At 45.2% G+C, this 15,320-nt stretch overlaps 1 protein-coding gene across 1 annotated transcript in view; it reads left to right on the top strand.

The window, feature by feature from the left end:
* The window catches only part of Washc5 (WASH complex subunit 5), a 50,861-nt gene that overhangs the window by 32,773 nt on the left and 2,768 nt on the right, over positions 1-15,320 (top strand). The window contains exons 15-27 of the mRNA XM_034517538.2: positions 78-188; positions 1,007-1,147; positions 1,824-1,904; positions 2,412-2,513; positions 3,213-3,392; positions 4,565-4,689; positions 6,682-6,844; positions 7,610-7,712; positions 7,801-7,880; positions 9,096-9,199; positions 10,207-10,336; positions 11,873-11,969; positions 14,041-14,194. Of these exons, the coding sequence (XP_034373429.1) occupies positions 78-188; positions 1,007-1,147; positions 1,824-1,904; positions 2,412-2,513; positions 3,213-3,392; positions 4,565-4,689; positions 6,682-6,844; positions 7,610-7,712; positions 7,801-7,880; positions 9,096-9,199; positions 10,207-10,336; positions 11,873-11,969; positions 14,041-14,194 (1,571 nt within the window). The remainder of the gene's footprint in view (positions 1-77; positions 189-1,006; positions 1,148-1,823; positions 1,905-2,411; positions 2,514-3,212; positions 3,393-4,564; positions 4,690-6,681; positions 6,845-7,609; positions 7,713-7,800; positions 7,881-9,095; positions 9,200-10,206; positions 10,337-11,872; positions 11,970-14,040; positions 14,195-15,320) is intronic.

The following is a 15,320-nucleotide window of genomic DNA, read 5'->3' as shown; positions in this document are numbered from 1 at the left end:
CGTAAATTCCACTTTGGGAAAAGAGGTTTCTAGGGCATTTATGAAGCAAGAAACAGATATGTATTATTTCTTTTCAGCTTGCCTCTGCCCTTGATCTTCCCCTGCTACGGATTAATCAAGCAAATAGCCCTGACCTACTCAGTGTGTCTCAGTATTATTCAGGAGAATTGGTGTCATACGTGAGAAAGGTAAGAAATGCCTCTGGCTGAGTTTTATTGCCTAGCTGTTTACTTAAATAAACAAATTCCTGGTGGAGCTTCCTGTTCCTTAGCTATCTTTCCAGAAATTTCCAATTCTCCAAAATAAACATATTCTTGCTGAAGCTGGAGACATGCAAGTGAGATTTGCTTTCTAAGGAGATCACGCTGGCTTTCACATGCTCTGGCCTCAGAGTTGCAGAAGCTGAGGAGCAGAGGTGATGTGGTCTCTTCAGGGCCAGAGCTGGCTGCTCAGAGGCACATCACAGTTCACATTCTCTTACCAGAACCTAGCTCAAGTCTTCAGGAGAATCATAGTCCATGCTCCAGTCATTTGTAATGGATCAAGGACCCAGCCATGTCTGAGTTCAAAGTCAGTCTGTCCATGCACTGGCTGCCCTTCCCTACGTGTTACTGACGTCCTGGGCAGTGGTGGGAAAGCGTGAGCGTGTGCTTTCTAGCAGCTGTTTGGTTTGGTTTGGTTTTGAGACTGCTTACTATGTTACAGCTCTGGCTGCCCTGGAACTTGCTATGTGAACCAGGATGGCCTTGAACTCACAAGAGATTTTCCTACCTCTGTCTCCCTTGTGCTGAGATTAAAGGTGTGTCCCACATGTCCAGCACGCTTCTAACAGTTTTCAAGATAGTTCTTTAAATTTCTCAGCATTTCCCCTTGTCAAACTGCTGTCCTACACACTGGTACCTTCTTGCTCTCATCTTCCTTGTTCATCAGCTTTAAAAAAACAAAAAAAAAACAAAAACCCAGTATAGATACTCAGTTGCGTTTCTTCCTGGTCTTTTCATCAAAGGTTTTGCAGATCATTCCAGAAAGCATGTTCACATCTCTCCTGAAGATCATAAAGCTTCAGACCCATGATATCATTGAAGTGCCTACCCGCCTGGACAAGGACAAGCTGCGGGACTATGCTCAGCTTGGCCCGCGATACGAGGTGCCATACCCTCTGACTTCTGTCTTTTGAGTTGTGAAGCTCCAAAGCATGAAACATCCCCAGCCAGTGGCTCCTGCTTATCCCAGGGAACAGCAGAGCACCTGTGGTTGTGTTCCTGCACTCTCAGCCGTAACGCGGCTTGCAGTCTTTAGTGCTCTTGACATTTCCCTAGTGTCCCCGAGAGCCTTCCTCACCCACGTTCTCTGTAGACACGAGCTCTTTTCTTGTGAACATTCTGGCATTGCCTTTGTTCTTCCTGTGTTACACACCCTGGACTTTACACACCCACATTCCTCCTTTGTACACACGCTACTCGAGCTACAGTTACATCTCAATAAGCCTTTCGTAAGTTAAAAATATGAAGTGAAAAATGTTTCTAATATGCTCGGGAAGCTGGTATTGCAGCTTATCTTGAGGCCAGTTCTGAAGTTGAGACATGAAAAACAGAAGCCAGACAGAGGAGTGCTGTGGTAACGGATGAGAAGCGCTGACAGTGACTTTCCCCCACAGAGCCTCACGTCCATCCCAGGCACAGGCACACCACTGTCCTTTACACAGCCACACACGTTTCCTGTTGCCTTTGCACAGTGCAGGACTGTCGGCCAGTCGTTTCGCCTTGCATAGGCGTGAGGACTCTTTCCTGTGCCATAGTTCATCCCCCTTCTCTCTCTTCAAGGTTGCCAAACTCACTCACGCCATCTCCATCTTTACGGAGGGCATCTTGATGATGAAAACGACTCTGGTGGGCATCATCAAGGTAAGGGGTGAGCTGATGCTCTGTGGCCTGTGATGATTTGTTTGGTTGTCTGGTAATTACATGTGGAACGGGAAGGAATGTGGCTATCTTGTGTTGCTCAAAACCTTTGCCTTTACCCATTTGTTGATGGAGGGAAAAGAAACATTATAACCCTGATTGCTCATAATTAAAGACAACCATATGACATAAACTTGGAGTTTCATCTCACCATCTCCTGCTGGCTGTAAGAAATGATTAAAATGTAAAGCAGTTAAAAACTGTATCTGCCAGCTTGGTAATATGTTATGAAATTATCACGAAACTTAGTGAGCTGAATGGAGTCCTGTAGAGGCAACAGGATTAACAATTCAGCCTGCCCTCTAAAGATGATTAGGGACAGAATTTTAAAATGTAAATCACTTAGCGATGACATAGGAAAATGCTGCACTGCAGACTCTCTAGCCCTCGCCCTGGTTTTCCTGGCCTGCCTTTTCCTGAGGGCATCAAATGCCTTTGATCTGCACTTAGGTGGATCCCAAGCAGCTGCTGGAAGATGGAATAAGGAAAGAGCTGGTTAAGCGCGTGGCTCTCGCCCTCCACCGGGGACTGATATTCAATCCTCGTGCCAAGGTACAAATGCCCAGAATGGACCTGTCAGTCAGCTCACAGTGTGCACTGGAACACCATTCTGAACAAGATAGGTTCTTCTCTCTCCTGCATATTCAATATGTTTTGTGGTGACAACAATTTACATGCCTTTTGATCCTTTCTATAATCTACTCCAAAAAAAAAAATCCCTTTTAAAATGAATTCTCTCCTCCCTGCTTCTCCTGTGTTTAAGAACTGAATTGGTGCTCATGACTCAGAGTTACTTTCTGTCCAAAGAACTTGTTTACCATATAGCAGATAGAGACTGGAAAGACTGGGATATATATATTGCAATTACCTACTTAAAAGTGTGATAATTTTTCTAAAGAGAAAAATGAATAGGCCAAAATTTTTTATGTAAGGAATGTTTCACTTCAAACAAATTCAACTTAAGTGTTAGATGTACAATGTTAGATGTGTTCATAAATTGATACTGTTGAAATCATCAGTATTCATCTTTGTATCCTTTGTATGAGTGTCCTTCCCAAATGAGTGTCTATTCTTAGAGTGTCTAACAGCACTGCCTGGCAGTCAACCTAGCTGCAGAAGGAAACCTTTCTAAAGCTTTGACTATGGTTAAAACATGACTAAAATCTTGTAGTGTGTAGTTTAAGGTCTAAAGGAGGTGTTAGTGTTGACAGCTTACTCCTGCTGACAGTTTTCCTGTCTTCTTGTGAATAGCCAAGTGAGTTGATGCCCAAGCTGAAAGAGCTGGGAGCCACCATGGATGGATTCCATCGTTCTTTCGAGTATATACAGGACTATGTCAACATTTATGGTCTGAAGATTTGGCAGGAGGAAGTCTCTCGTATTATAAATTATAATGTGGAACAAGAGTGTAATAACTTCTTAAGAACAAAGGTATTGAACAAGTTTTTTAAATTCTTGACTATATCTGTTTTCTCTCATATTTAAAATACACACTCCATATCTCGGCAATACCAACAAGAAAGTTTTGTTGTTGTGATTGTGGTTGTTGTTGCTTTTTGTCTAAATAATGCTACTAAGAACCCCTAGGTTCTGCAGAGCACCTTTCAGAGACTTGAGGCTAAAAGGAGAGTGGACATGGACCCTGGCCTAAGGGAGCTTTCTGTGTGAGGAGAAAGCAGATGGCACTAAGTGGCCTTAGCATCAGCTGCTCTGTTTGTTAGAACCCAGGGTCTTGAGAGTGGAAGCCTTGGGACCACTCTTGACCGAATGATGCTGTTTGGCTTATGGAGGAAGTTCCAGTCCGTCCACAGCAGCACTGCAGGCCTCCATCCCTCCAGCAGGGCATGGGCGTCCGCCTCCTCATGCCCCAGGCAGCACTTGCTGCTGTCTACTTCTGAGTCTTTGGGGTGTGAAGGGGCCTGGTTCTGATGTCTGCTTCCCTAATGGCTTTCTGTTTATGGGCCATGTGTATCTTCTTTGAAAAATAGCTATGAAAGTTGTTTTTTTTAATCCTGTGGACCACAAAATAGCCACAAATTCAAATGCAACTGCTTTTACACAGCATTTAACAAAGCTGACACATTCAGGTGACACTTTCAAAAGATTGTTGAAGTTTATGATATTTTACATCTTTAGATGTCATTGTCCATCTCAACTCACAAGACAGAAAACCATGTTTCTCTGTCTCTCTCTATTTCTCACTTTTCTGCAGCCCAGGCTAGCCTCCAACTCACTATCTAGCCAAGGATGACCTTGAACTTTCTGTCCTTCCATCTCCACCTCCCTAGCGCCGGGATTACAGGCCTGCATCACTGTACCTGGCTGAAGAGGTGCTGGGTGGAACCCCGGGTTCATGCTGGGCACACGCTCTACCCACTGAGCCACACTTCTAGCCCTTACTTCCTTTTTCAATGATTGTCTCTTTTTTATGTTTTGTGTAGCATTTGGGAAGTCCTTTGGTGGCGATTTAAAATTCTTTCTCTTCAAAACCAAGGAACACTTAATTGTTCCTCTTCATGAACAGCTTGTAAGAAGCTTGTAAAGAAAAGATAGCAAATTACACTATCAGAATTGAACTCGACATTTATGGTTTTGCTTTCTAGATTCAAGACTGGCAGAGTATGTACCAATCCACTCATATTCCAATCCCAAAGTTCGTGCCTGTGGATGAGTCTATAACGTTTATTGGTCGGCTCTGCAGAGAAATTTTGCGGATCACAGACCCAAAGTAAGTCTGTCTGAGTATGGCTGAGCTTCGGATCTCCTGACACCCTGCTCTGGCACTGAGGTAGCTCCCTTGTCCTCAGTCCTAGTCTTGGACTTGCGGACTCATGCTGGCCTTTAAAGATGGTATGCTTACTTCTTAGTCCAGCACCCAAGCACTTAATAAGAGCCATTATCTACTGAGCACTGGCTCACGTCCCTCAGCATGTCCCCGAATCTGCATGCTCACTCCTTACATCCTTGGTGTCTTAGACAGCAGGCCTTGTTGCTGTTACCACTTTACAAATGAAGAAATTCAGACACAAAAGCATGTACCTGGATCATGCCAAGCCCCAGTCGCTAAAGCACTATGCTAGTCAAGGGCACATCATAGAGCTTTGTGTGCAGTGAATCTGTGCCCTTGTCACATGAGTTCAGCCTTCAGCAGGGTCTGGGTGAGAATCTCATATAATTAAAACTGTTGCTAAGCAACATAGTGTCGCTCAGTAAATCCAGCTAAACCCATTTCCTCTTCCTTGGAGCCTCAGATGAAAGTTTGTGATGACCACCTGAGGAAAGAGCAGGTTCGTGTCTTGTGTGACTGTCATGTGACAGAGGCTCATGAAAGGTGGGCTTTCCCAGAGAGAAAGGAACCTTCCTTTCTCTCCCCACCTACCCTTGTCTCTCTGAAAGTATATCCCTAAACACTCCATACTGCCTTCTAGTCTCAGCTTCTTTTGTTCCTCAAGATTTATGAAAGTCAGTCAACTATAGATAGACTTTTTGAGATTTCTAGCAGATATATTTTCTTTCTGTCACAGGCAAGAAAATAAATAGTCCTTTGTGTAGGTGGCTGGAATCACTGAGTCCTTGTAGAAATCTACCCTGTCTAATAACCTGTTCATACTTTCAGCAGAGATTAGATGTGGCTGGGAATTCATCATCAGAGCTAGGTTCCTCTCAAGTGTCACATTCAAAATGCTAGCACCGAGTAACAGGACACCCTGCGCCTGGGCATTAAGGATGTATCACATTTACTTCCAAGTCTAACTTCCTTGTTCTTGAGGCTATCAGCTCCTTCTTAAGCCCCAGTATGTATGGTGTATGATGGTGTTTATAACATGAGGCCCATGTATGTAGAGTTTGTCTGACCTGTGCAGACTAGTTTACCCCACACCTGTTGTGATGACCTAAAAGGAGGACACCTGTGCCTTCTAGAGGATTCACTAGTAGTCACTCAGGGCCCTTCAACAGCCTGAGAACCAAAGGTTTGAGATTATATAATCTTGGGAGCAGGCCTACCTGGCCCTTCATCTTCTCCTCACTAAAATGGAGGTTAGCTGGCTTGTATTTCACAGAGCTGTTACGAGGGTGACACAGGATGCTACTGAGTGCTCAGTAGATGATGGCGTTCTTTGCCACTGCTGTCATCATACTGCATTCCTGAGACCAAGAAGAGTCACTGAGAGGTGCCAAGAAGATAGGCATCTGCTGTTTAATGAGCTCCATCTTCCCTCTCACATCTCTGTTCAAAGACTCTAAGCTTCTTCTCTACCAAATTGGTACTAGGTTCTCATTTGTCCCCAGTCTATGGAAATTTTATAAAACATCATGTAGAAAGGCAGCTGGGCCTTAGGTCTTCCTACATGGTAGCTGAACCTAACTTCGTCTTCTCAGTTTGGTTCCCAGTAGTAGCGCAGCCCAGTGAAATAAATAAAACCAAGGAAGGAGCATGCAGTAGGGAAAGGAGGCCTAGCTGAGCTTTATCCACTTCCTGGGGCATCTGAGCAGTCATCGGGCAGACAGGATAGAGTGCCTGGCCAGAAGTGAGGAGACACGAGTCCTAACCAGCAGTGCCTACTCACACCTGCAATCACAGCATCAGGAGGGTGAGGTGGGACTGGTGCGAGCCCAGGTTACACCATACTACTTAGTAAGACTCCAAAACAGAGTCATGTGGCCAGTCACCTGGGTTTGGATGCCCCAGTTTCTATCCCAACCTTCCCTTTTGCTTTAGAATGACATGTTACATAGACCAGCTGAACACTTGGTATGACATGAAAACTCACCAAGAAGTGACCAGCAGCCGCCTCTTCTCAGAAATCCAGACCACCTTGGGGACTTTTGGTCTGAATGGATTGGACAGGCTTCTGTGCTTCATGATTGTGAAGGAGCTTCAGGTGAGCCTGGGCCCCACATCAGTCACTTCTCTCATTGCTGTGGTAGAATGTCCAACAAGAGCAACTTAAGGAAGAAAGGCTATATTTTGGCTCACACTTTGAGACTCTAGTCTGTCATGGTAGAGAAGGCCTGGCATCCAGATTGGTCACAAGAATATGAGGCAGCTGGTCACACTGTTCCTGTGTAACTAGGAAGCAGATATCGATGGACATCTGCTTGGCAAACTTTCTGTCCTAACTCAGTCTTGAACCCTAGGTTTTGGGAAGGAGTTGCCCCTGTTCAGAGTGAGTCTTCCCTTTGCTATTAAGCTTCTCTAGAAACATTCAGACACACCTTGGTGGTTACGAGCCCTGCCAAGCAGACAAAAGACTGCTGCAGACCTCATGCCTGGTTTCTACCTGGGAAGAATAGCAGGTCTTACCTGACACATTAACCTCACTGTCCTCTCTGACTTCTCACACTGTGTGAAGCATGGATGACTGGACTAGATAGATAAGAATTAGAGTAAGCTGCAACTTCTTTCTTTGGCCAGTGTTGTAATTTTATAGGTACATTGCTTTAGTTAATTTCAGCTTAGGAAAGTAAGACTTGTGTTTGAAGCCTAAGTCCTCCCTGCAGCCTCTGCCCTTAGTAGAAACCTGAGTACCTGCTACCTTCCCATTTGGGCCCATGTAACCTAGACATGTGACGTTTACACAGCATCTGAGTTAACACAAGTGCTGCTCTGTTATGTTTACATTTTGATTATGACTTCTTGTTTGTAGAATTTCATCAGTATGTTTCAGAAAATTATCCTGAGAGAGAGAACTGTTCAAGAAACTTTAAAAACGCTCATGAGCGCTGTCAGTCCTCTAAGAAGCATAGTAGGTAAGTGTCTTGAGACTCCCCAAGGCAGACAGAAAGGTACTGTAGCCTTCCTGAATTGACTGGATTAAGATTATATTTTAACTTTCAGCAAATTCAAGTAAAGTTTATCTTTCTGCCATCACCAAAACACAGAAGATCTGGAACGCTTACCTGGAGGCTATAATGAAGGTATGCTATGGGGGCAGGGTAATCAATACTGTGTGATGAAGGTATGCTATGGGGGCAGGGTAATCAATACTGTGTGGTGAAGGTATGCTATGGGGGCAGGGTAATCAATACTGTGTGGTGAAGGTATGCTATGGGGGCAGGGTAATCAATACTGTGTGGTGAAGGTATGCTATGGGGGCAGGGTAATCAATACTGTGTGGTGAAGGTATGCTATGGGGGCAGGGTAATCAATACTGTGTGGTGAAGGTATGCTATGGGGGCAGGGTAATCAATACTGTGTGGTGAAGGTATGCTATGGGGGCAGGGTAATCAATACTGTGTGATGAAGGTATGCTATGGGGGCAGGGTAATCAATACTGTGTGATGAAGGTATGCTTTGGAAAACAGGAATACTCAACACCGTAGTTGGTAAATTATTATTTTCCTGACTTTATGGTTTATGAAAACCCATTCCTTCCTTTTGTCATTAAAGCTGAACCCCATGATTTCTTCTTATTTCCCACACCATTCATTCCTTTATCCTTCTTTCTGGAGCTGCCACTGACGAGGCTTTTCATGGATGGACCCATAGCTTCCTGTGTGTTCAAGAAAATGTGTTCTTTCTGAACTGCCTCCAGTCAGAGGTGCTTCTGAACAAGGAAATGGGAATTTTCCTCCAAGTTCATGCAATGCTCTGGTCTGTCGAGTTACTGACCAAGTTTATTCCTCATGGCATTACAGCAGTGCATTTGTTCCTCTCCCCACTGTGTCTGTCTGCCTGGATGTCAAGAAGCAGGAATTTTTGGGCACATAAATTATTCATATGCTATGAATAAAACATGTCTTAGGAAATGAGGAATAAAGACAAATGAGACAATTGATTATTTAGATGGAAGGAAGGCAGCTTGTTTTAGAATCCAGTCTCCTACTGTATAAGTGAGGGTGCAGAGAAACCCCTGACCTGAACTGCTCCCTGGTGTTAACAACGGGTTATTGCAGATGTCAAGCTGCTGTGTGGCTGTTGCTTGGGTGCTACAGAGAGGATAGCCAGAGGCATTTAGAGTGCACCAAAGTTGCCATGGCTACCTGGGAGACTGAGTATAGCAAACAGGCGACAGCCAAAGGTACATCCCTGGAAGTCTCTTCAGGTTGGTTTGCATACTGCTGTCTGCTCTCAGGTGCCCCAGGTGCCACCTCTTCCCTCTCTCTCTCTCTCTCTCTCTCTCTCATTCTCAGGTTGGACAGATGCAGATCCTGAGACAACAGATTGCCAATGAGCTGAACTCTTCCTGCCGATTTGATTCCAGACATCTGGCAGCTGCTCTGGACAATCTCAATAAGTAAGTGCCAGGGTTGAGACAGCCACCTGTGGGCCCTGGCTGCCTGCCTGGGGGCCCAACACCCAGGTTCACATCTTACTCATTTAAGGTCTTTGGGTTTTTAGCAGGTATTGCTCACATAATACACAGCACTAGTAAGCCCGTGTCCCAACTTAGCTGTTGTTAATAGAATCTCCAGATTCTTAGTTCTAAAGAACTAAGCAGTGGTTACCCAGAGAGCAGGGGAAAGCAGGCTAACATATCCTGGGGTACACACATACTGCTCCCCATCAAACAGCTTCTCATTTCTTTCTGCGCAGATAAACAATCCAAGTTTCTCCCTCTCAAAGTCACCTCTTCAAAGAAAATAAGTCTTAGAAACATTCTAGTCGGGCATAGGTGGGAGAGGAGAACCTTGGTCCCATAAAGGCTGGACACGGAGTGGGGGGGAATTTGAGGGTGGGGAGGTGGGAGTAGGGGGGTAAGTGGGGACACATCCTCATAGAAGCAGGAGGAAGGGGGATGGGGTAGGGGGCTCCTGGGTGGGGGGGAATGGGGTAAGGGGATAAAATCTGAAATGTAAATATAATATCCAATAAAAAAAAGAAATATAAAAAAGAAACATTCTAGCCAGTTCATAAAAACAGTTGAATATTGAGGGGCTCAGCAGTAAGAACACTCGTTGGCTCTTTCAGAGGACCGGCGTTTGGTTCCCAGCATCTTGTCAGATGGCTAACAACCACCTGGAACTCAGGCTCCAGGGGATCAGAGACCCTCACCTGACCTCCATGGGCAGGCACACACAAACGTACAGGCACACACAAGCAAATAATTTTTTTTCATAATCTCAGTAGTGAAACCACTTGGTTTAACTTGACTCCAAGAGATAGTAATTCTAGGTAAGATTTCACAGTGATACGCAGTCAGAGGCCTGCGGATCGGGAGGCAGAAGGACAGGAGTTGGTTACAGATGTATAAACTCAGCTAGCTGCCCACTCATGCTTGTCACTGTTTCTCTCCTCCATTAGGGCTCTCCTGGCTGACATCGAAGCCCACTATCGGGACCCTTCACTTCCTTACCCCAAAGAAGATAACACACTCTTATATGAAATCACAGCCTATCTGGAGGCAGCTGGCATTCACAACCCCCTGAATAAGGTTAATGACTAAAATATAAAATTGGGTTGGGGAGAGGGGGTGTTACAGGGCTGTGTGGTATAAAAGGTGAGTTTGTCTATATAACAAATCACTGCAAAAATATTCCAGAAACCTATATTCAGCTCCCAGATCCCCCTTTAGAAAAGGTTCTGACCTTTCTAAATGATGTCACCTCCCTGGCTGTGAGACTGATGTGACTTAGGTCAGGGTTCTGGAGAAGTGGAAGTGTCAGTGCAGGTTCACCTGGGGCCTGGATGGTCACAGGACTCTGGCTTGCTTGCACTTCCCCTGGTGACCATGAGGAATTGCAATTACAAGTGCGGGGCTCCCATTGTACAGCTCCAAGCTCCAGAAAGCACTGATGTTCCTCAGAAGTCAGTGCCAGGTGTCGAAGGGCAGTACTTGTCCTGATCTGTACTTTCAATGTCTCTTCCTTAGCATGAATACTTACATGTGTTGATGCGGAAAGGTGACCACTTTAGATAGTTACTCTGGTTACTTTGCAAACTTTTAAAGTGTAATAATAAGATCCTGTCCCAGAATAAAGCTAAGATGAAAACCTAAAGGGCAGCTGACATCCGAGCTCTCTGTGCTAAGGAGGCCCATCAAAAAGGGCCATCTTTGGGCAAGGAGCCTGAGGTTTGAAGGGATCCAGGACTTTCCCAGTCTCCTCACTAATGGGGGAGCTAGCCAGTGTCCAGCCTGGGCTCTGAATCAGCGTGCTTCCTTGTCTTCTGTGGACTGAAGACTAGCTGAGGGATGGCATGGCTTTGTCTGCCCTGAGTTTTCTGCCATGTTAACTGGGAGGGAGACTGCCTGAGGAAAGCGTATGACACAGGAGGACTGGGGTTTTCCTCAGCCGTGGCTGTCGCGCTCTGCTCTCTGCCGCCCGGGTCTTCCCTTTGCCTGTACATCTCCTTCACTGCTCTTTCTTAAGATGAACTCTGAGTATTTGCCTGCATGTATGTATGTGTACCCCATGTGTGCCTGACACCCAGGACCATCAGAAGATGGTGTGTCAGGTCCCCTGGAAGTAGAGTTAAGGACAGTTGTGAGCCACCTTGTCAGCGCTGGGAACCAAACTTGACTCCTCTGAAGCACAGCCATGGTCAGCTGCTGAGCCCTGGTTCTAGCCCACAGTTTCACTGCTCTTGATTTCGCTGGCCACTGTCACTCTTGCTCATCACCTCTTGCCCCTCCCTTTAGAAGTGGTATTAAGAGGATTGTGGGTGAGGGAACTCTAGTCTCTGAGCAGAGTTCTTCTTTCCAAGGAGAGCTAAAGGGCTAAAGCATGTAGGTGTGCAGAGCACAGGTCAGTGAATCTCCAGAAGCAGCAAATAACGCCAAGCTCCAGAAAGCACTTATGTCCCTCAGAAGTCAGGGCCAGGTCTCGAAGGGCAGTATCTGTCCTGAACTACACTTTGGAGGTGTCAGAAAAGCAAATTAAAGGCATATCAGAGCTTTGTGTTTGAAACTGTGTTCTGTGGTATTCTGTAAGATGAAGAAACTATCCTCTTTCTATCTTTGTCTTTTCAGATTTACATTACAACGAAGCGCTTACCCTATTTCCCGATCGTCAACTTTCTGTTTTTGATCGCGCAGTTGCCAAAACTTCAGTATAACAAAAATCTAGGTATGATGGATGCCAAATTTTTGCTTTGTAATAAGCAAGCAGTAGATCAATGTCTGAGGACACAGTTCTGACTATAATGCTGTGTCATACATCAGACCTTTTCATAACCAAACACCCATGAATGAGATAGTCTCATTGCACCACTGCAGTAGAGTGTCACTGATGGAGTGTACACAGTGGGTTCCGAATCAGCCAGGCACACCTGCCTCCTGCAGAATGTGAAGCATCTTTACTTGGTTCTGCTCAGTCTGTGCCCGCATAGCTGATTTCGGTGGGAAAGAAACTTCTTTATGTGCATGTTCTGGTCATACAAGTGCCCATGTGCTGCTGCCTAACTAGACTATATCATAGAAGTTACAGTGTAGTGAAGGAGAAGGGACTGATGCTTGAGTATCTCCGACTGTAATGTACACATGATTACATGCTGGAACATTTGATACAAACACATCCAAAGTTTCTGTGTGGGTGTCCTGGCTAATGGTACTACTCATTGTTGTTGACTGGTTTACTGTGAGCATCTCTGTAATTACCTAGGAGAGCCCCAGTTCATCCTCTGTCTCTAGACTTTACATCTAACTAAGCAGGGTGTTTTTTTAAATGCTTTATAATACTTAATTGGTTTTAAAAGCACCTAGCACTACAGCCATTCATTCAGTAACACTATAAGAACATTTCTACAAGCAAGACTGTATTCTATTCTTAAACACTTCAAAATGTATCTCTTCTTTACTTTCCTTCCTGTCTCCTAAAATGTTTTTAAAGTAAAATTTTGGGTTCTATTTAGGGCCTAACATTTTAAAGTTTTTGGTTTTAGTTTGTTTTTTGGTTTTCTTTTTTTGTTTTGTCTTTGTGGTGGTGGTTGTTTTGGTTTGTTTTTTATTCCTCTCATTCAAAAACAGTCACGAGTTCTAGGCCTCATTCCTCTGACAGTTCCTGTTAGTGCCACCAGTTGTCAGGCATGGCCCTTTGAGCAGTTCTCGCTATGGAAGGGAGGCACAGTGTTACTTGAGTTCTGCCTTGGCCCCTTCCCACCAGTGCTCACAAGCACTGCGTTCGCCTGTTCATAGTGGTGGAACCAACTAAAGACCATCCCATGATAGTGGGACACTGAGTCTTCGGTCTAAAAAAAGAGTGTCACTCAGAGGACCCTGTGACTTTTCAATGTTTTCTCGAAGACTTTGGTTTGCCAGTTCATTTTTTGAAAATCTGTAGTTTTAGCTTTTACATTATGTTTATGAAGCATCCAAGTTATTTTTTGTCTCTGGTGTAATGTGGGGGCCGGGTTCATCTTCTTCCCCTTTCCCCTCCACGAAGCTATCCAGTTTCAGCATCATGTTAACAGGATTTCTCTTTCTGCATTAAATTGCTTGTTGTCTGTGTAGAAAGTCTGTGGATCGTCTGGCGGTCAAACCGTCTGGACTGTGTGCTGATGCACGGACCTGTCTTCATGGCAGCACTGCTGAGCATAGCTGTATAGCCTCGCAGGCAGGTGCTATACATCTAACATGTCCACATGCCCCCGAACCCGACAGCCCTAAACGTCACCCCTCCTCAGCATAGCCATGCAGGCAGGTCCAGATTTTACAGATGTCCCAGGTGGGGGACCAGAGCGTGGTGTGCAGGCTCATCTCAGCCATCCTTCTTCCACTCACTTGACCTCAGTGGATTCTGTTCTTATCAACACTCAAAACTGTTGTGCAACATTAAGTTTTAAAGCATTTTAACCTGGATTTTAGCTGAATTTATTTAGTAAGATGCTTCTGGGTATCTAGAATGCCATGCTGCCATTAACTGACATCAATTTGAGGTGATTTTTTGTTTTCTTATTCACATTAGTGTACATCTTAAGTCTCTATCATAGAGGGTATTAATAATGCAAAACAAAATAAGCAGTAATGATAACAACTAAACCCTTCAGACCATTAGAATGTTCTACCAGCCCCGTGGCTAGTTTAAGAGGTAACCTAAAATACTCCCCTGCCAGCAGTGATAACATTGATGAGGGCTGACCTTTAGTGGACGCTGTCAAAAGCAAGTAGTTCACTGGCTGTTGTAACTTGTTCCCTCACAGGCATGGTCTGCCGGAAACCTGCCGACCCTGTTGACTGGCCACCACTCGTCCTAGGCCTGCTCACTCTGCTGAAGCAGTTCCACTCCCGGTACACCGAGCAATTCTTGGCACTGATCGGCCAGTTTATTCGCTCCACAATGGAGCAGTGCACAAGGTATGGAGGGCCAGTCAGAAATAGTGAAACTTAATATCACAAAAAGGGACAGCAGCCTCTCATGACAAATCCCTCTCATTGCTGTCCTGACAGGAATGAGGATGGTGCTTCAGGTCTACAACCAAGTTGGGGCACCTGCCCAAGAAGCAAGCACCCAAATGTTTATCCTTTGTCCCCCAATGCCAAGAAATGCCCTGTAGCTGTACTGGCAGGGGTTTTGTAAGACTGGATCTTGACAGAGATTAGGAGATACCATGAGAAAGCAAGCACAGACCTGTGCCTCTGTCATGTTGGCTCTGGCTCTCAGAGTGGAGTGAGCCCTGCATTCCTGCTCCTCTACCGCTAAGACATGGCTCCCCACACCAAAAGAGAGTCACGCTCCTCAGTGTGACCACACCAGGACACGTTTCACACATGAAGGGGGGTGATTCCTCACTGTCAGGCCAGGGGAAAATGTATAACAAGACAGGAATCACAAGTTGCTGTTAGATAACAAAACGTATAAACCTTCCATTTCTGCTACTTTGCTCCCTTCTCTGCTGCCTGAAAGGGTCAGCCTGGCTGAAGGTGAAGTTAGCAGATTGCCATTAGGGGTTTTTTGCCAACATAGCAGATAATTCTGCTATGCTATGACCTTATATGCATCAGGCAAGAGCTCTGAAGCTGAGCCATGTCCCAGCCCTCCTTTTACTCCTCAAGACATTGTCTCACTGTTTCCCAGCCCAGCCCTGAATTCAGTCTATAGCCCAGGTGGACATTATATTTGAAATTTCCTGCCTCTGCCTTCAGAGTAGGTAGGATTGCAGGTACTACCAGTCCTGGTTGCTCATTTACTTAAAATGGGTGTGCAAACAAATGTAGCTGAAGGCTGAGAGGATGGGGAAGCGCAGGAGCTGACAGGCATTGATTGCCTCATGGAGTCTGAAGGACATCAACGAGAGATGACTCTAGAGTGTAGACCTGTCTGTCCAGACTCTAGACAGACTGCAGGACCATATTATAAGCCAGATACAAGGTTAGGATTGGCTTTGCTTTTCTTTAATTACATTTATTTGCCTGTGTGTGTACATGTGTATATATGTTCCACTCACTGCAAGCATACAGAGGTCAGAAGACAACCTGTGGG

This window comes from Arvicanthis niloticus, chromosome 13 (assembly GCF_011762505.2).
Source record: "Arvicanthis niloticus isolate mArvNil1 chromosome 13, mArvNil1.pat.X, whole genome shotgun sequence".
Lineage (NCBI taxonomy): Eukaryota > Metazoa > Chordata > Mammalia > Rodentia > Muridae > Arvicanthis > Arvicanthis niloticus.
Note: the sequence above shows the minus strand (reverse complement) of the source record. Positions and strands in the feature narration are given on the sequence as shown.